This window comes from Cupressus sempervirens, chromosome 11 (assembly GCF_028749045.1).
Source record: "Cupressus sempervirens isolate cs-2001-9-10 chromosome 11, ASM2874904v1, whole genome shotgun sequence".
Taxonomy (NCBI): Eukaryota; Viridiplantae; Streptophyta; class Pinopsida; order Cupressales; family Cupressaceae; genus Cupressus; species Cupressus sempervirens.
In genome coordinates, this window is record NC_143128.1 from 288,482,734 (window position 1) to 288,504,818 (window position 22,085).

The 22,085-nt window shown below is 34.9% G+C and overlaps 1 protein-coding gene across 1 annotated transcript in view; it reads right to left on the reverse strand.

The window, feature by feature from the left end:
• The window catches only part of LOC149529237 (RNA polymerase II transcription mediator), a 144,282-nt gene that overhangs the window by 28,951 nt on the left and 93,246 nt on the right, over positions 1-22,085 (reverse strand). The window contains exon 3 of the mRNA XM_089808233.1: positions 19,373-19,486. Within this exon, the coding sequence (XP_089664359.1) occupies positions 19,373-19,486 (114 nt within the window). The remainder of the gene's footprint in view (positions 1-19,372; positions 19,487-22,085) is intronic.

The following is a 22,085-nucleotide window of genomic DNA, read 5'->3' on the forward strand; positions in this document are numbered from 1 at the left end:
TTTCTTGTTGCTCACGTTTGGAGAAATCATGCCATTTTATCGAGTCATTTTTTCTCTATTGGGCAACATTTTTGGGGTGCTATTACCTCTGCAAATCGCGCATATCTACTTGTGGTTCATCCTCCACAACTCCCGCAACATTTTTTCTACTCAAATCGTTGTTTTTGAGCCTATATAAACCCATGATTTGCAGCTATCGTTTTTACGTCTCTCTACATATCCGCGTGATTTTTCCTTCCCAAACAGCCATTGTTGGAGGCGTCTAGGGTTTTAACACCTTTTGTTGTTGACTTATGACTCCAATCCAGCCCTGCAACTACATTTTTTTCTTGCAAATCCGCCAACTTTTGGAGGTTTTTCGCAGCCACGGCCCTTTTACTAAAACCCTAATTTTTTGAACCAAATCAAAAAAAATTACAGATTCTTGATGAGCTTTTCAAGAGCTCAACTAGATTGTCCATTTTTGCTAGGTGCCTCAATTTTCCTGCATCTATTTCAAGCCAACGGATCTAGAATACAACACATTCTTTCTAGGTTTTTCGAGCTCTCTTCTGAGTACCTCTTCATTTTTGTTGGGTCTTCCACTTTTTTGCCAAAAACGTATGTGCCTTCACAAATTTTCATGCTTTTTCACTAAAAAAACATGCTATGGCATCTCTAACTAATATTTTGCTCAAGGAAATCAAAAGTTCAATGGTCACAATTATGGCATGTGGAAACAACGTATGCTAACCATCTTCGAATATCACAGCAACAATTAGTTGGTTCTGGGTACTACAACTCAACCTACTCAAGTTGGTCCTGATTAGATTACATAAGATCACCATAATCAAGAAGCGGTATGCTTCTCAAATTAGTTGTAGCTGATGATCATCTCCCTCAGATTCCATCCAGCAAGATAATTGTCAGGATATGGTAGTATCTCAAGAAACTTCATGAGACTTCAAACAAAAGAAAAGCCTTCTTTCTCAAGAACACTCTGTTTTCTATTGTCATTGATGAGCGCAAATCACTCCAGGAACACCTGAATAGGACTCAGGAAATCTATGATTAGTTTCTTTCCATTGGACACAAGATGGAGGAAGAGGACATTGCAGTCATAACTCTCAAGAGTTTACCCAAGATCTACAAGCATTTTATCAAGACTCTCAACATCACTTCTACTAGTGTTGATCTGAAGTTCACAGATCTCTAAACACTTCTGCTTCAACAACATTGGTGGAAACAACAATTCGGTAGCAATTCCAATTCCACCTCCCTAGAGCAAGCCTTTGCTGCTAAATCCATCCAAAAGGATAAAGGCAAGTCTCATTCACATTAGTCTTCTCAACAAAAGTCCTCTGCTCCAGCTTTAGAAAGCTCCAGGAAAAAGAACATTCAATGCAACTATTGCCACAAATATGGTCACATGAAGGTTGAATGTCGGAAACGCTTAATTGCCCAGTCCAAGCAATCTAGTTCGCAACCCAAAGCAAACAATGCAGAGCACACTAAGCAGACAGAATCTACCTTTTACGCCTTCATGGTTAAAAGACTTGCAAATCATGAGAAGTCGTCTACCTGGTACATTGATTCAGGTGCCTCTCGTCATTTCACCCACCGCATAGACCGGTTCACTGACTACCATCCTTATTCAAACCCTGTTATTTTTGGAGGGGAAAAGTGTTACATCCCAATTTTAAATTCTCCTTTATAGTGTTTGTTAAAATTTCAAAAAAAATTCATCGAGGAGGATGAATTACAAGGGGGCATTTGAAATATTCATATAGCCATTGAGGTTTCGAGTGAAGTCAATTGATAGGTAAAATTAGTTACAATCATGTGAAATGGTAAGATGGTTAATCCTTATAATTTCATATGAAGTTGGCATGCTAGTAAATCATTATGATGGTATTTTAATGTTAATTTGGAAAGTTGGTTATTCATCACGAATTCCTGGGAAGTGAAATGTTAGTTAGCCATAACGATAGTTTATGATTAATAACTCGTTATGGTAATTGTTATTATATTGAGAAATATTATATAATTGTTGAGAAATATGATATAATTGTGGAGAAATTTCTTGCAGAAGTGTCAAGCGGGTGGAAGCATTGTCAGAAAAGAATTGGAAACAGGGGCACCACCATCACTGGGCAAATAGGTACGAGCCTTGAACAACCATGGCTAAGGATAAATGACTAGGCAAGCAAGAGTGCACGTTGGACAATATATTCCATGAGCTACTTGGTCAATTTTTATAACAAGAGAAATATTAAACATTTAATATTATAGAAAGAACTATTACGTCTCTTATTTTGAGACCATGGAAGTGATCAACATTATAAACTTCACATATATACATATATATATAAATATATATATATGATGCCAATATGACACTTTGATGATATCTATGAATTATACGTATATGTGTGTGTGTGTGTGCGTCTAGAGAGAATATAATGATAGAAATAAATTATACGTACTCTCAAAATTACACACGCGTATAGATATATGTATATATAGGTACCATTATAGATAGAATTAAATAGCAATATGACATTATATGTATGTGTGTATATGTATATATATATATACATATACACACACACATATATATATATACACATTTGTTTTGAACCATGGAAAGATATAATCTTTATGTTTAATTATAACTTCATATTGATGAGCGGTGGCTACCTCCATATCATCATCCATCTTTTAATTTGGAATTTATGAAGCTATTCTTGTAATTGATGTCTTCCTTTGTAACTGAGCATGGGAGGCCATATATTCCCCCCCCCTCGCAGTTGTAGAAAGGAGGAATGCAAAACACCAGTCACCTTGAAGATATGCGATAGCACAATATCTTTGAAACAAGAGTTTAGTAATTTCCTTTCTTTCTCTTTATTGTCGTCTTGGACTAAGTATCAAGGTACGCGGGTGAAGGCGTACCTCAAGGAACTATTTCTGCAAGCAGATTGATATTGTCTTCAGGTCATGGATCATTCACATTCATTTCTTTATCCACACCATGTTTCTTTTCAATGCAAATAAGTATCTATTTCTATTGGGTGAAGGATAGTCATGTTGTAGTCTACAACACAAATAAACCACAACCATGGTTCAACATAGTAATGACTGATAAGTACAAAGCTTTGTTACTTTGATTATATCCAGTTCTCCGCTCTCTGCATACTAATTTCATAACCGTAGGGACGGAACATAGTCCTCTTAAACACGTTCATTGATGTATTATGCATGAAGTATTCTATGTATAAAAACTAATTCCATTTCTATAATATTTTGACATACTCAATAGTATTTGTTATATACCAACTGTGGTAAGAATCAGTAAGGTATTCAAGGAAACCATATGTTTAAGATCTCATTATTAACAACAGTCTCCTGGGATGTACCCAAGGCTAGTGAAGTCGTGTGAATGGATGAAGAGGAGAGGATCCTACAAGGGAAAAACAAACTATGATCAGGTTCTCAACTACATGAACATCTTAAAAAAGAATTTGATAAAATCCAAGTCAGCTCATGATTGTCCAAGTATACTCAGTTGTCAAGTCAAGAGGTGGAATGAAGTACTAGGATGCTCAGTGGCTAGACAAGGTGTTCCATGTCTACTCCGGGTAGGGAGGGCCTTTCTCGGATGAGATTATGTGGAGATATTTTAAGGGTCCGCAGTTGGGAGGTTAAGCCCCTAATAATGTTTCTCCTCTCCACAAGATGCCAAGACATGCACCAGACAAAGATAAGTTATGCATTCAAACATTTTTTGTTAACAAGTAATTTACTTTTATGATGTTTTTACAAGTAGAAGATATGATGGATTGATTTATATCATTCATTCAGTTATTTCCTTTAAAAAGCAACTCTTCTCGTCAATGTAATTGGTAACCAGTTAGATCGGTTGATCTTCCAACTAAACATGAAATATATCTATATGCAAGAGATAAGTTTATCTGATGGATTGTTATTTCAATCTTTCATTTATGTGAATAATGAATGAGTATATCTTCTAACTGTATGTAATTGCCATAGTTACAAATAGAAAGAAAAGGGATAATACAGTCGTATGCGATGTCTAAATAATATGGTGGTATTTGAGGTCCTAAATGATACAGTGGTATTTGATGGCATTTGTCATTATGATAAAGTGGTATAGCTATTTGTTCCCTAAGCGGTGTATATGGACTCACCTAGGTTTTGCAAAAGCATCCCTAGATAGATTTCGGTTTTGAATTCTACGGTATGTAGATTTTAAATTCCTTGTTAAATTCATTGATGATGTCTTCAATAGTTAGTTATGCTATGCATTTAAATTGGTGATAACCATTGATCTTTTTCACATGGACATAATTATTATAACTACCTTCTCATATATTTAAATTAGTAACTGTATTTTCTAAGATATGCTAGTACAAAGAGTGTACCATTGTTGACAAAGGCAACATTCATATTCAATCTTCCGAAGGAATCTCATTTTCCTCAATGTGTACTACATTCTAAGGATGGAACAAAATCTACTCTCAGTTAGTCTGTTGTTGCGACACTCTCCGCAATTGGATGTCATCTTCAGTTCACATCATTGCAAAATCATTGATAGGGCAACTCGGTCTATTATTGCAGTGGGTATTGAGGATCATGGTCTTTTCAGACATACTGATTCTAGTGATTCTCGAGACTTAGCTATGGCCATTCAGCGGCCTTTTGTTAGCACACTTTGGCATCACTAGTATGGACACTTAAATGTGCACTATCTCTCTCAGCTTGCTCTATTAGAGCTTGTCCTCGGATTGCCATGGATTCAGACTCAGCAGCTCAGAGTTTGTGATGCATACCAGGCTGGGAAGCAACATCGCACACCTTTTCCTATTGGCAATTCATGGTATGCTTCTCAGGTCCTTCAGCTTGTTCATGCCAGTATCGATGGCCCTATGGCCACTCCTGTTCTTGAGTCCAGGTATTTTTTGTTTTTTGTTGATGATTTCAGTAAAAAAATGAGGGTATATTTTCTTAAAAAGAAATCAGAAGCATTTATTGTATTTCAGAAGTTTAAACCTTTGGTTGAAAAAAAGTCTGGGAAATCTATTATTGCTCTTAGGTCAGACCATGGGGGGGAATTTTGTTCTAATGAATTCTCTAGCTTCTATGATATATGGCATCAAGCACCCATTAACCACAAACCACATCAAAACAATGTAGTTGAATGTCAGAATAGAATAATCACCGAGATGGCTCAATCCATGCTCTAACATAGACATGTTCCGAAGAAGTTTTGGGCAGAAGCAGTTAACACTGCAGTTTATCTTTTGAATCACTCACCCACAGTGGAAGTCAAAGGTAAGACTCTGAAAGAGGCTTGGTCAGGTCGCAAGCCCAGAATCAGTCACCTAAAGGTTTTTGGCTCTCTTGCTTTTGTTTGGATCCTTGATGCATCATGCACCAAGTTGGATGCCAAGAGTCAAGAACTCATGCTTGCTGGATACAGTAGTCTTCACAAAGCCTACCACTTGATCGACACTAAGACATCTCATCGCCTATACAGTTGTGATGTAGTATGTGATGAGCAGAAGGACTATTCATGCATGTTTCTCCTATTCCTAATCCAGCCAACTAGCCTATGAAGGCTCATGATTTGGGAGTTTGGCTTCCATTAGGTCCACCTCATGGGAGGGCTCCTGCAGCTCCAATTCTACCAGTGATTCCTATACAAACACCTCTGACTTCTCCTATGGGATCGCCCATATTTGTAAATGTTTCACCTAAATTTGATCTCACTTCTTCTGATGAGGAACCTGATCATAGAGCATCTCCTAATACTAATGTCAATCATTCTCCTCTCCGGCCTAAGTGGTGGGCTGAGACACTTGCTAATCTTCGAGATGATGAGCTCGTTGATAGTAGAACTGCTCGAAAAAAGAGCAAATCTGTAGAGTCAATTAACTTTCTCTCATGGCCAACATTCACAGTGTGTTTGAACCTCAAACATATTCCAAGGCTAAAGGCCTTCTAGAGTGGGAACAGACCATGACATCTAAACACCAGAGCCTGTTGAAGAATAACACTCGGGTCCTTTCCAATCTTCCACTAGGGAAGAAACCCATTGGCTGCAAACGGGTTTAAGAAATCAAATACAAGTCCGATGGTACTTTGGATAAGTACAAAGCTCGTTTAGTTGCAAAGGGCTTTTCTCAACATCAAGGCATTGATTATGAGGAGACCTTTGCTCCTACTGCAAAGATGAGCACAATCAAATTAGTCCTAGCCATGGCAGCACTCTTTGGCCGGAAGGCCAATCAGATGGACATCAAGAGTGCTTTCTTGAATAGTGACCTACAAAAAGAGGTCTACATGATGCAGCCTCTTGGTTTCAAAGTTGTTGGTAAAGAACATGAGGTTCTTAGACTGGTAAAAGCTCTCTATGTTTTGAAGCAGGCCCCTAGGGCATGGTACATGAAATTTTATAAGTACCTCAGTGATCAAGGCTTCAAGAGGAGTTCTTCGAACTCAATTTGTACATCAAGACTTCTGACGGTGACATCATCCTTCTGATCGTTTATGTGGATGATTTGATCATCACTGGAAGTTCGACATCTTTGATTTAGCGAATCAAACACAATTTATGCCTGTCTTTTGATATGACTAACCTTGGGCTCATGTATTATTGCCTAGGTGTTGAGGTTTGGCAACAATCTACTCGTATATTCATTTCTCAATCCAAATATGCCAAGGCTTTGTTGGACAAGTTTCGTATGCAGGATTGCAAGCTTGCATCTAAAGTTATCAGCCAAGTCTAATTCTCCTCTAGTTGATGATGCTACATACAGGCAACTAGTAGGCAGCCTCATCTACCTCTCTGCTACTAGACCTGATATCAGCTTCTCAAACAACTACATCTCATGATTTACGATAGCTCCTAAGGCTGATCGTTGGATGGAAGCAAAGCATGTGCTTCGTTATGTGATGGGGACTACTAATTATGGACTTCTTTACTCTTGGAGTTCTAATCTCACAAATTTAGACCAAGCAAGATTTGTTGATGATAAAAGGTCAACGTCTCGATGTGTTCAATTTGGGTTCCAGTACCGTCACATGGACTAGTGAGAAGCAACAGGCAGTTTCTTTCTCCTCTACAGAGGTTGAGTACAAAGGGACAGTTAAAGCAAGTTGTGAAGTCGTTTGCCTTCGTCGGATGCTTAGGGATATGCAGATGTCACAAGAAGGCCTGACAACTTTGTTTGTTGATAGCCAAGGTGTTATCAATTTAGTTCGAAAACCAATCTTCCATAAACAAACCAAGCATGTGGATGTTCATTGTCAATACATACAGCAATTGCTTGAAGACGGGACAATTGACTTGTAGTGGATTCCTACAATAGATCATACTGCAGGCGTTCTCACCAAGCCTCTTGGTCCAAATAAGTTTTTCCAACTCAGAGGACAGCTTGGTGTTGTCGATAGATTAACCATTAAGGGAGTGTATACAATAATAGATAGTTTCTATTATTATTATTTATTATTTAATGGTTTTCTATTGTAATCTCCTATAAATATTAGAATGTTTCTAATATTTAATTTCTTGAATCTAGAATATAATGTTTCTATTATATTGTTTCCTAAGGAAACATCGTTCGTTCTTTTATATATATTGATTTGTTGATCATTGTTAATATCAAGCAAATATTTACCAAATACTTCGTAATAGATCATTCTTTAGACATCCGAAAAGAAAAATTGAAATGATCAATTGCTTATGAAAATAGTACATGCACACAAAAATATGCTTTCTCAACTTATTTTTATTTTTTGTTAACCTAATCTAAGAGAATGTTTTGGTTTCATGAAGAGGCTCATTGGGCAAGGCCTTCAAAAATGATACCAAAGAGGTTGCAAATCAGAGCACTGTTAGTTGAAGTTATGGCAATGAGCTTCCTTTCAACATTCTTAGATCATTGATAAGTATGAGATATACTCCATAGTAAGTCAAATTGTGATATTGCTATCATGATTCAATTGTGCAATTTTTGAGTCAAAATTCACTGACCCATGTTTCATGAGTACTGGTTCACAAGAACCCATCTCTCATGAGAATGAATGGAACACTTAGTGCTCACTGCATCTAGGTGATGCTCACAAAGGTGAATCATTGAAACTTCTAGGGAGGTCACCCATCCCAATACTACTCCAGCTCAAGTGTACTTGACAATGGAGTTTCCTCCAAGGTTAAGCCTATTTTGCTTGCAACCCTAATTGCAAAACCTTCAACAAGTAATGTGCCTTATGAACCGTTCATTATAAAGCCAACTAAGTTAATCAATTGTGCAAGGCATCCTTAATCACACTTAATGATGTCTATTTTGCTTGCAATCCTAATTGCAAAACCTTCAACAAGTAATGTGCCTTATGAACCATTCATTATAAAGCCCACTAAGCTAATCAATTGTGCGAGGCATCCTTAATCACACTCAATGATGTCTCTATTGAAGCTTTCTTCTTTACCAATAAGGTGGTTCACACCTTTTCATAATCAAGATTTTAACACAATAAAGAGGTATATTGCAAAGGTATTTCAACATATTTTGCTAATAAAGTCATCCAACAATTGTGATATTGCTATCAGGATTCAACTATATGGTTTTTGAGTCAAACTCATTGACCCATGTTTCATAAGTAGTGGTTCACAAGAACCCATTTCTCATGAGAATGAACGGACCACTTAGCACCTAGGGAGCAAATGTGCTCCCTGCAGCTTTGGATACGAAGGTCAATTAAGGATGCAAAGGTAAGAGTCAGGTTCCCTATGGATGCTCCATGGAAGTGCATCCTAGGCCCCGAATGCCTTGTGAATACGAAGTTACAGTCCACAAGGCATCCGGGGGCCCAACATGTGCTTTTGAGAAATGCATCCAAGGGCCAAGGATGCACTTCCTAGGAGAATCCTTGGGGTACCCAAGAGCCTCCGTTAGCATCCACGACCCAGTATCAAACTTGACACTTTTTGGAAGAAAAAAGAAACTTAAAAGCAACTTAAAAACATGTGCTATATTCCATTTTTTATCATTTTTAAATTTTTTTGTACTAAACCCTAAAATGGCCCTAAAGAGGCCATTCTTTTTTCATCTCATTTTTTTGCAGCTAGGCTCTCTTCTCATTTGGTCTCCATTTTGGCATTTTGAAGACAATGTGATCATTTTCAAAAAGGATTGTTCATGGGGTGTCAGATAGCTTCCACAAAGGAGATCTAAGCGTCTATGGCAAACAACCGATTCTATACTTAATTCTTTTTTTTTTAAATTGAGATTTTTAAGAGTTTTTCAAGTTTTTTCATTTTTTTACCTAAAGAAACAAGATTAGCTATCTATTCTAAGATTTTGTATCTTATTTTGCACGTGTATGCTTGATGTTCATAGTCTTTTTCTAATTTAAAATTTCTTATAATAGCAAGAAATTAGATTGTATTGTCCAAGAATGGTTGCTAGTGCTAGTCAAAGTTTAGTGGGAGAGCAAAGAGCCAATAGATTCAAAATTGATGTAGGATCTCCTTTATGGAGACATACTACAAGGACATCACAGCTTTAAGAAGGTGGCTCATATCTTTGGAAGTGTAATCATTGTGATAACAAAAAAGGAAAACTACTCAACAGCTCATATTCTTGAATCAAACTTCATTTTATGGGCCCTTCTGGCAAATGTGCAAAGACACAGATGGGAAGGGATGTCCAATGCACAAATATCAAGATATATAAAAGAACAAGAAGACGCTAATAAATTGGTTAGAAGATCAAAACAATCTTCTTATCAACATCTACTCGAAAAGAGAAAAGTGCAACTACACATAGAACTAGTTGTATCCTCCAAACATTAATTCTTGCAAGTATTTATACTGGAAGTGGAAGAGGAAGAACTAAAAATTACCCAGTGCATAAGGGGTCCATTGGAGACAACATTTAAAATAGAGGCAAGAGAACTTATTGATCAAGCCATTGCACGTTGCCTCTATGCCAAAGGTCTTTCTTTCAACTTGGTGAGATCACCATATTGGAAAGAGATGATTAATGTCCAGAGACATTCTACAATGGCAAAAAGAGTGGAGTGTGATACTGTGAGTGTGTTAATATTAACAGTCATCTTTTAACTTAAATTTGACAACCATCTACATGTCAAAATTTTGATATTTATTATAACATAATATGCTCTTTTTAAATAATTTAATATTTGCTATAATTATAAGTTTAGGAAGATATAAATGATCAATTTTTTTTAGAAATTAAAATTAAAAAACTTAAGTCAATACCAAAAAATTATAAATATTTTTAAGTGTAATACAATAAATTTAAGGTATTTTATAATTGATATTTCTCAGCATTTGTTTAGATAGATTTGTGTAAGATATCTATCCTAGTGGTAGTTATCAATAAAGCACTTGCTGAGTACATAGATCCGAGGTATGAAAAGGTACGTACCACCCTATTGTGAAAAGAGAAGATCTCTATAGAGAGATCTCTTCAACCAATTAGAAATTCTTGGAAAACTTCGAGTGTTTCTATTGTTTCTAATAGATGGAAAACTATAGGAAAAGGGTCATTAATTAATGTGATTACCATGTCCCCAAAGAGACAATGTTTGTAAGGGCAGTTGATTGTGTAGGGGAAGTGAAAGATTCACAATTCATTTCCAGAATTCTCATCAAGGCCATAGAGATGGTGGCTAGTGAGAATGTGGTCCTAGTGATTAGAGACAGTACCAAATATTGTAGGGGTGCAGGTGCTTTGGTTGAGGGTTGGCATGACCATACTTTTGGACACCATGAACCATACACTCCCTCAACTTGGTCATGCAACAAGCTAGCACTCAAATAGATTGGGTGAACCAAAGATACGAAGAGGGGGAGGAGATACACATGTTTTTAATGAACCATCAAATGTCACAATCGATACTGAAATCATTCTCCAAATTGGAGTATTTGAAGGTAAATTCTAATTACTACATTTAATTTATTTATTTTACTTTAATAAATTCTATGTCATGTTCAATTATCAAATTTCATACAACTTTGCTTAATATTGACATTTTATTATTAACTTTCTTACTTTGTTGAGACCCAATTTGCATCTCATACTATTGTTATGAAACAACTCTCAAGGTGCAACATTGAGCCAAATGGTTATTTCTAACTAGTGGGGCATACCCAAAAGGTTGACCATTGATCTTGGATGGTGGGCACGTGTGCGATATGTATTGGATTTTACTAAGCCTATCATGATCTCATACTATTGTTATGAAACAACTCTCAAGGTGCAACATTGAGCCAAATGGTTATTTCTAACGAATGGGGCATATGGAAGGCTTTGAATTAAGAGAGAGCCAAAAAGATCAAGGCATTGATCTTGGATAACAATTTGTAGGCATGTGTACAATATGTATTGGATTTTACCAAGCCTATCATGACTATAATTCACTTCGTTGATACAAATCAGCCTTGTTTAGGGGATGCCTATGATGGCATGTACACAATGTTAGAGAAGGTAAAACTAGTCATACAAACACATGAAAATGACCCACAAAGTGTGAAACCTTGTGCAATAAGGTGGAAAAAGCATTCATCATTGTTGGGAATAGATGACTACCCCATAGCAAAACCTTGCATATGCCTTATCTCTGAGTTACTATAGTGAGGAAATACTTGCTATGCCAAATAGAGTAGCACTATATGTAGTTGACGAAGTTGCTAATGGGTGCTACAAAGATTTTTAAAGACTCTTCCAAGATGATGAAATGCACAAAAATGTTAGGATAAAATTTGGCTTATTTGCCTTGGGATCAAAACTTAATCCAATTGCCATAAAGGACCAATATGACATGGGAGTTAACACATGGTGGTACCTCTATGGTCACCAACCTCTTGCAATTAAGGTCCTCTCACAAGTTTTTTTTGTTTACCACTTGTATTCTAAAATTTAGTTCTTAACATTCTTTAATTTGTTTTTTATTTTTATGTTTAATTCTGTGACCACTATCCAAGGTGCATTTTTTCTACTGCTGAACAGAAATATAATACGTACTCTTTTATCCACTCAATGAAGCATAACCAGTTGCGCTCAAAAAAAGCTGAAGACTTGGGTTACATTCATACCAGCCCGTGTCTTTTGTCACGTAAGAAGGATCACTACAAGGAAGGGACAGCCAAGCTTTGAGATGTAGCCCTTGAGTGTGTGGACTTGGATGCAGCGGTTCATAATCTTGCTAAAGCCATAGATGACAATGATGATGAATAACATCATGACACAAGATGCATCTGGCACAAGTGGAACTTCTTTGGGTTCAAATGATCTGGAACTTGTCATGGCTGTAGATGATGAGGATATGAATTTTCTTGTAGATCCTTATGATTCTGAATCTGATTAGTGACCATTGAATCTTGATTGACGAACATTGAATCATGAACTAAATTTTGATTTTGTAATTGTACTGATTTTCTGATTTGTATTGGAATCATGAACATAGACCTATCAATATGTGATATGGCTTATTAGTTATTTCATGTTGAATATGTGCGAACTATCAATTGGCATTTAATATTTATTTTGATCAATGATGAAGTATTATTCTACCAAATGATTTAATTTAATATATTTCTTGCATTTATTTGCATATACATATATATAGGTCACCCTTAAACATCACTTAAGGGAAAATTTAAGCTTCTAAAAAATAACTCAACTTTGCCTATTTAGCACTTTTAGCTTGGGAATCAAGCCTTAGTGTGTGATGTTTAAACCATCCAATATATATATATATATATATATATATATATATATATATATATATATATATATAATGCATCCAGATTCCAAACACATCCAAAACCACCCAAAAAATATTGTGCAACCAATTCTCCCACCTGCATCCGCATCCACACCCGAATTGACAACTTAGCTTAGCATTCATTGCAACTAGGTGTATGCTCAAAGATAGTTTACAATGTTGGCAACAGCTACCTTCGTAGTTGCTCAAGAACTTACTATCATCTCTGGTCATGTGTCTGGAGCAGCCACTATCTACATACCAAATATCTTTCCTATATTGTGCAAGAAGAGCTGTTTGCACAAAAAAACTTTGTTGCAGACTCTTTCTCTTTCTTCTTCCACACTTCGGTTTCCTCAGCATAATTCTTAACATCTTTCTTTGAGAAATCTGCCATGGCATTCTTACGAAATCTTGAATTGTGTCCAATGTTATTACATTTGTAACAAACAAGATTATAATTCCTCAGAAGGGGCAAAACAGTTGTTATTCACAAATCTGAAATCATTTCCAAGAGACAGTCTACAATTTAATGCCTTGTGTCCAAAGTAATTACAAGCATAACAGTAACCATTAAAGAAGTTATTAGACCTGGCTAAGAGTGCTTATCTAGTGGTGGAAGGCAGCTTGAAACCATTACTTCTGGTCTTTAGCAACATTAAGGTGTTTAGAATCATGGCATAGTAAAAAGAAAGCAGCTGTTTGCCTCTCAACAGCTGAATACACTACAGCAGTGTCCTGCTAAACAGAGGTTCTTTGGATGGAGACATGGAAAGACATTAAGGTAGATTCCAGTCATCCTATTTCTATCTTTTGTGATAAAACGAGTACAATTAACATATATTCCTATCAAGTATCATTTGAGGCACGAACAAATTAGTAATCAGCAAGTTAATCTTAAATATGCTTTTACTAAAGAGTCGGATTGTGGATGTGTTTACTAAGCCCTTGCCAAGATATACATTTGAAAAGCTGAAACAGATGTTACGAGTGGTTTCACTCCATCATTGAAGAGTTGTATTGCTCAGAGGGAGTATCTATTGCACTATTTGATGCCCCTTCTTCAGTGTTTGCACATTTACAGTTTGTATCAATATTTGGATAATTTCTGACTTAAATCAGTCATTTTTGTCAAAGGGGGAGTAGAATCTCAGGGGGAAAATATTGGTTTCTTGGTTTCAGGAGCGGAGTTGCCATCAATGACAAAGGGGGAGTTTACAGGAATTTTTGCCATTGATGTCAAAGGTTTGGTTGAGCTAGCCAAGCTCCTAATTATGCATTAAGGTCAAATTGAATTGCTTATGTTCTTGGTTGAGCTGTCTACTTGCTTGGTTAACATGCTTGAGCTGTTTGATGAGCTTAAGCTGCTTGAAAAGTTGCTTGTTTACCACCAGCTTGCTTGCTTGATTGAGCTTCTTGCCTGAGTTTCAACTTGAGGTGGGGCCTGTGTACATGCTTCGAACACATATTCTATTTGTAATGCTTCAAAGTTCAAACACATAATATCTATAATGTGTGATGACATGTTAGACAAAATTGTTCCTTCCATGCCCTGTCAAATATTTTGGGTGTCGTCTCTAATATGTTAGTGCTGTTTCATATTTAACAGGTCCATGTGTTTCTTTTTATTTATCAGGAGCTACTTGTATTGAATTATGTGTGCATGCATCGCAAATGTCAAAACCTGTTCTCTTTCAAAAGCTGGGCAATTGTAATGATGGCATTGTTTTATTTAAAACATTATAATTTATTCCTCCTTCCTATTTCAGAGTGGATGGCTGTCAGATTTTTATAACGCCTCAAGCTAAAAACTGAAGTGCACATGAGTGTGGATGATTTATGTTCTGAAATTTTGTGTTGCTGGAGACGATGCTATTGGTGGCATAAAGGAAGGGACTGCAGAGCGTTTGAAAGGAATTTTTGTAGCACTAATTTTTCTTGTGAAGAAAATTACCAGAGTCGAAATTTACCACAGTCGTGCATGATATAATGTTATGAATATTGAACATAGTTGGGTTGTGTTTTAGTCATTCTGGGTGGTGTTTTTTTCCTAGAATTGGAGTGCTATTCAAAAAATTGAAAAAGTAAGTGATAGCATTGGGGGATATCACTACTCGGTATCGAAGGTATGAAAGGTCTGCATATTTGTGGTTATTTCTTTATATAAGGGTTTGCACAGGTGTGAGGATTATTAATTTAGCTGTGGGTGAATACATAAAGGAGCTGACAGAAAACATTTAAGGAGAAACAGAATTGTTTGATTTAGTGTATGTCAGATCGATACGTACTTGTGCAAGCAGATGGATGCTTAAGTCTGATGAATTATTGTGATGTCTACAAAGGTGGTATTATCGCTAATTTAGATTGGCCTAGTATTGGCTAAATTGTATCAGACTTCTTCTCTTCACATGATGTACATATAAATATTATTATTGTTGCTGGGTTTTTTCGAGGAGGGTTTTCCCAGAGTAATTCTATGACTTACTGTTTTTTTTTTTTTAAATTTGTTAATTTCTGATTAAACACTTCTAATAATAAAAACAACAGAGGCAACTAACTTCCATATGAAAGGGGAAGCATTAAAGTCAAGGACTTCAATAGAGAATGTGCAAGCTAGTTTGGCAATGACTGATCCTTATTGTAGGGAATAAAGTGCCACGCCCACTCCTACTTCTACTAAAGGAAAGGCAAAGAAGGCTAAGAGAGAAACCAATGTTGCTCAAATTTTTAAATTTGCAAGCACGAGAGGTGACTGAATTATCTGTTTGCTAAATTCCTTTATGCTCATTCAACCATTCCATGTGTCATGATCATCATATTTTAAACAAATGTGCAAAGATATCTATGATGTTGGTCCCTAATTTGTTCCACTGGGAGAAACTAAACTAGGCACCACCCTTCTTGATAAATAGTACTCCAAAATGAGTATTTTGATGGAGGATATGAGACAGACATGGTTGAGGGATGTATGTTCCATCATCATGGATGGGTGGACACAATCATACATCGGCCACTCATCAATCTTATTGTCACTACTCACTGGCACAAAAAGCTCTTATTTTCTTTAGAGTTATAGATTGTTAGGGAAAAGGAAGGATGAAACCTCCCAATTTCAAGTTTTCAGAGATGTTATAGAAAAGGTTAGATCCACTAATGTTGTGTAAGTAATCACTAATTCAGCCTAGGTATGTAAGTTAGTTGGATTGATGGTGTAGAGTGCTTAAAAGCACACTTTTTGGAGCTAGTGTTGTGTGCATGCATTGAACAATACATGGAAAGACAATGGGAAAATTGATTGGATAGAGGCAATGGTGTCAAAGGCTAGAGATGTGTAACTGTTTATTTGCAACCATCACACTTCACTTGCATTGTTTAGGGAATTTCCAAGAAGGGATTCCTCAAGCCCATGGAAACTAAATATGCTAACTACTCTATTTTCTTGGAAAGGATGCTTGAGGTCCAAAAGAGTCTATAATCCATGTTGATAAATGCAGAGTGGAGTAGACGGCATGAGTCAAACACATCCAAGGGAAGAAGTGTGCAGCAGAGAATCCTTGATGATAACTCGTGGTCCACAATCAGGTAGGAAACTAAATATGCTAGCTACTCTATTTTCTTGGAGAGGATGCTTGAGGTCCAAAAGTGTCTATAATCCATGTTGATAAATGCAGAGTGGGGTAGACGGCATGAGTCAAGCACATCTAAGGGAAGAAGTGTGCAGTAGAGAATCCTTGATGATAACTCATGGTCCACAATGAGGTAGGAAAATTGTTGCTCATTTTATAAAATTATTTCCGATTCTAGCATTTGCTGATTTTAGTATTTAAAATTAATAATTTTAAAATTTAAGATGTTTCTAACTTGTAACTTGTTTGCACTTGTGGATAAATTTGCTCCTTCATTGAGCCTGTTTTGCAGGTCATAAGATATGCTAATACTAACTCTCCTAACCTTGGAGAAATTTATAAGACACTTTGATAGTATGCCTGAGCAGATCAAGCAGGCTATTCATAGTAGGACCATAATTTCGGATTTTATGACGAGCATCTTAGGCCTAGTGTGACAAAATGGTAGCACATTATGAGCACCCTGCATCTCAAGTTTCCATTTACATTTTAAATAGCACAGTAGATCTCTTATGATTATCTCTTCATTATTTAATAAGATTTTCTTTTTGTGTTCACCTCAAGTGAAGTATGGCTTCTTTGAGGCCCTTGCAAAAATGTATAATGAAGATGATGCTATTAAAATTCACAGTCCGTGGCTTGCATTCACCAATCTTCGTGGTCCAAACTCTGGCAGACTAGACATGAGGACACACAGAGCTACATCACCTTAAATTGACCCAATTGGATGGTGGATGTGACATGGTAGGGATGCACCGGAGTTGAGAATATTTTTCATTCGTCTTCTTTCACAAAATAGAGAAACTGGTCCATATATAGATTCATCCAATTAGTCAAGAAGAACAACCTTACCTCTAGAGGATCGAAGAAGCTAGTGATTATATATATATATATATATGAATGGCATTCGTTACTATATTTCCCTCTTAGTCTTTTATATAGATGTATAATTTTTATATTCATATTGACTATATATTTAAATATTTATATATGTATATAATTTTTTATTTTGTTATATTCTCATTTAGATCTTATATATTAATAGATTCCAGAACATCACTGATTGGAACATATATTTTGTTTTTAGTTTCTTGTTTTGTGCTCAGTCTTTAGTTGTTTAGGGTGTAATTATTTTTTGCTTTTTTGGTTGTGCATTTTCTTCTTTATTTTCATTCTTCTATATCTTGTTATTTTGTTGTCTTGTAGGGTTGATATTTTTAGTTATATTCATTTTCTTTTCTCTTATTTTTTCCTTTTTAATTCTTTCTTCTCGTTTTCCGTGCTTCCCTTCCCCCTTTTCTTCTTTTTATTCCCCTTGGATTAGTCTTGGTCTGCATATCTCACTATTCTTGCATTCCCTCATCCTGATGATGGATCATAGAGTGTGATCCAAAATGGTGATGCTAAGAAAACATACAGAGTCAAATCCAGAGACAAATAATACATTTCAAATGGAATGTGGAAATCTGATAAGATTAAGTTGGTTATTGTTCACAATGCATTGTGGCTACAAGATTGACACAATATTAGGTATCATCAAACTTCAGCCTTATGTTGGGGTGTCAATCCCAAAGATGCTATGCAAATTGAGAAGGATGACACGCCTCTAGGATTGATGGGGATTCCATTGGTTGGGGAAGACCCCCATCCTAGTAGTGACTCAAATTCTAGCTCTGATTTTAACTTAGATTCCTAGGCCTACCATGTGTTGTTTACAGATCACCATATATTTACTTATCTCTTGACATTATGATTACTATGGACGGCTGAGTATGGAGTTGGACTTGTATGTTTCCTGTTTAGTAGTTTAGGTATAGACTTATAGTATGCCTATTGTTTAAATGTCAGTTTTTATGCCATTCCATGCATGAAACTTGGAGCTTTGTGCATTTTTATCATATGTATATCATATTTTGAAATGAAAGCATTTGAATTTTGCTAATTTTCTAGATATTAATCTTCTATGATGTCTAGGGTGAATGGTTTATCAATATTATAATATACACATTCAAAATCCCCCTCTCTATGTATTATAAATTCCCCTTTTTTAATGGTCATTCCCTATTGTCCCCTAAAAATTGGTCTCGGCATCCCCTACTGTCCCCGTCCTCAAAACTTCATGGTGCTCAGCTACAATGCCTAAAAAAATGAGCTTTAGCAATATTTTACGAGTACAACTAGCCATTCAAACATCTCAAGGGTATCTTTCTGATAATGTCCAAAGAATTTTGTTAGAATTAAGCAGGATAGCCATCAGATCCAAGTACTTTTCCAAGATTCAAAAAGAAAAATATAATTGTAAGCTCTTCCTCAATAATCCTGTTAATTATTTCTTTGTTCTAATATTGTGTTATGATTTCAAGTCATAAATAAGAGAGAGGAATCATGATTTTTCTTAGGCACATGTCCCAACAAGAAGCTGGAGATGGTCTAATTAACTATTCAAGTTTCACTTCATTCTTCAGCTATAAAACCATCTATCTTCTAATTTTAATGAAGGCTTCTAAATCATAAATTTGGCAGACAAATGTCCAGTTTAGTGTGCAAAATTATCTATCCTAGGGATAAATTCAAGTACCTCAATATAGAGAATAGCTGACAAGAATAGATCAATAGTGGTCTAATAGTAAAAATATTGTATGTTATGATGCTATCTATGCGGATCAAAATTGTGTGGTTGTGTTAAATCCATAGAACTTTGTAACATTTCTATAAAAAAAATCAGTATCACAATTTAGAACTACAGGTTTGCAAGAAAACGAATCAAGTTGTTTAGACATTTCACAATTTTCTTATTTAACATCTCTATGGTGAAAAACAATTTTGTACACACATGCTCCAGTCTCAAGGCAATTTGGAGCTTTCATTCATCTAATTAGTTTTGTCAACAGAAATTTAAGATGTATGTTTAATGCAATTTTTGCGACGTCATATAAATGAAGATGTACCCGAAAAGATTGCAACTTGGTAGATGCAGAAATAGCTAAGTCTGAGAGTACTTCACTTGGCAATTGCTTGGGCCTTGTCATCCCTGCAACAGTCACTGCATCATTTGCCTCAACCTAGAGCAAGAGGAAAAACTGAATGGATCAATAAATTAAAAAATTTAACCTCACATTAAGATAGAATAAGCTACAATCTATTTTCCGAAAGAACCATAACAATAATACCCCACCTACTGTACACAATTATGATTACAAATCTCATATTGTTGGTAATTGTGAAACAGATGATTAGTTTGTACAAATAATTCTTATAGTTGGGTGTATGTACAGGTGTAAGTCAGCTTTCTCACATAAGAAATTTCTTGTAAGTTTGCAACCATAAACAAGAGAAGAAGCATTGCAATTAAAGATAGAATACTCCCACAGTCCATTATAGTGAATATAAGTGTTTCTGGAAGCAAACTGTGTGAAAAAATTTGTACCAATATAAAACTTCCCACAGTTGATTATAGTTACGATAAGCATCTCTGGATGAGAAATTTATCAATATTTATATATCAATACAAAACAATTGACACAGTTTTCTATTAGAAATGCTTCTCTTCAAGAATTCCAATATCATGCAATACAGATTTGCAATCATGGCATTCATTTGTCACAATACTCTTAATCATGAAATTTGGCTAATTGTGTTTATAATTCATTATCAGCTATGCACTTCAAATCTTCTATTACTTATACACAAATTCGACCCATTCAACTTTCCACTTTTCATCCCTGCCAAGATGATATGTAAGTGACATGTGAATGTTTTATAAAGTAAGGCACCCAATTGTTGTAATCTCTCCTTTCTGAAACACTATTTAATTAACAATTAATAATAATAAAATCAAAATATAAAAATAAATAGATAGATAAATAATAATAATATAATATAATTACAAATGGTGACCCTTCCACCAATAAAGTATAAAGAAGATTAATTCCAAGCATTGAAGGGGATACATTGTGTTGTGAATCAAATGATAAATAGTCATACTCAATCAGCAATCAGTACTCATTAAAGGGCCACTTAGAGTATAAAGCATGAACAGATATCTAACAATTGCTACATTCAGAAGTCCCTTGCATCAGCAAATATAATCATTAAGGATTATCTAGGAAATCAAAATGCAGAGCATACAAAAAGACTAAGACTAATTCATAGAGATTGATCACCATTTACATTACCTGAACCACATTCTCAGTAACCACCATCCCTATGGAGTCAATGAGAATTCTAAAAACGAACTCTGCATCTTTCACTTCCACTTCACGATTAACTGCCCTCAAAAACATTGCCCCTTTGGGGGACACTGCAATAACATTAATCAATGCACGGTTTCTAATATCTTTCCATCCATTGGAAACAATAGAAACACCTGATAGCATTCTTATCTCTTTGCAATAAGGTGGTACACTCCCTTTCAAACCTAGGACTCGTGAAACCATGAGGTGCACTATTGATTGTCAACTAAGTCACATGGTTCGAATTTGAATTCGAGTTTGGCAACTATAAAATTCGACAGAAGTTTGGGTGGATTAAAAATTAGAGAAAATTTTTAATTAAATTAGCCTCATATAGTTTAAAATATTTTTAAATATATGTAATATAATATAATTTATTTTTAAATATATGTAATATAATATAATTTATTTTAAAATATATTCAATATGATATAATTCTTTTTAATGTAATGTAATATATTTACTTTTATTTATTAATGTTTAATAAAAAAATTATGAAAATAAGAGAATATTATTAGATAATTATAATAAAGATTTCATTTATTAACAATTAAATATAAACAAAATTATAAGTTAAAACTAGTACTTTTAAAACTTATAGATTAACATATTTATTTAAAAATTTGTTTTAATAGAGTTCAATTTTAAACTATTTAAAAAAATAGTTTTAAGAAAAAATCTAATAAACTTTGCTCTAAATTTTTAAAATATAAATAACCATATAATTTATCAATATTTCAAATTTTTAAAATATTTCATTTATAATTTGGAACAAATGTTTGATAGTCATAATACTTAAAAAATAATATATCAACATTATAAAACATTTTCAAGTATACTTAATAAATTTAAAATGAAATATTCATTCATAATTAATAAAATTTAATATAAGAACAATGGAAATTAGTTTATCAAAGTTCACACAAGAAATAAATTCAATAAATGAAATCTTCATTTAAATTTATATGCTAACAATGTACATTAGTCTATCAAAGTTTTGAAAAGAAATAAATTTGATAAAATAAAATCTTCATTTATAATTAAAAAATTTAATATAATAGCAATGACATTAATTTATCAAAGTTTTCAAAGGATTAAACAAATTAAAACAAATGCATATGGTCGTTGACACACAGCAGCTGGTTGCAAATGCATGACTAGAGCTGGAATGGATTGAATGGAAGGAGCAGCAGCTGGTTGCAGATGCATGGCTAGAGCTAGAATGGATTTAATGGCAGGAACGCTGGTTACAGAAATCTAATGCTATACATATTCTGTTTGTTCTTATATAGAGAAAAATTGACTAGAAAACCCTAAAAACGATGCTAAATGCTAAATATATGTTTATGGCAGTAGAAAAACATTCCCTATTTTTTGTGCCAAATTTCAGCCAATATTTTAGAAAAAAACAAACATCTCTGATTTTTCC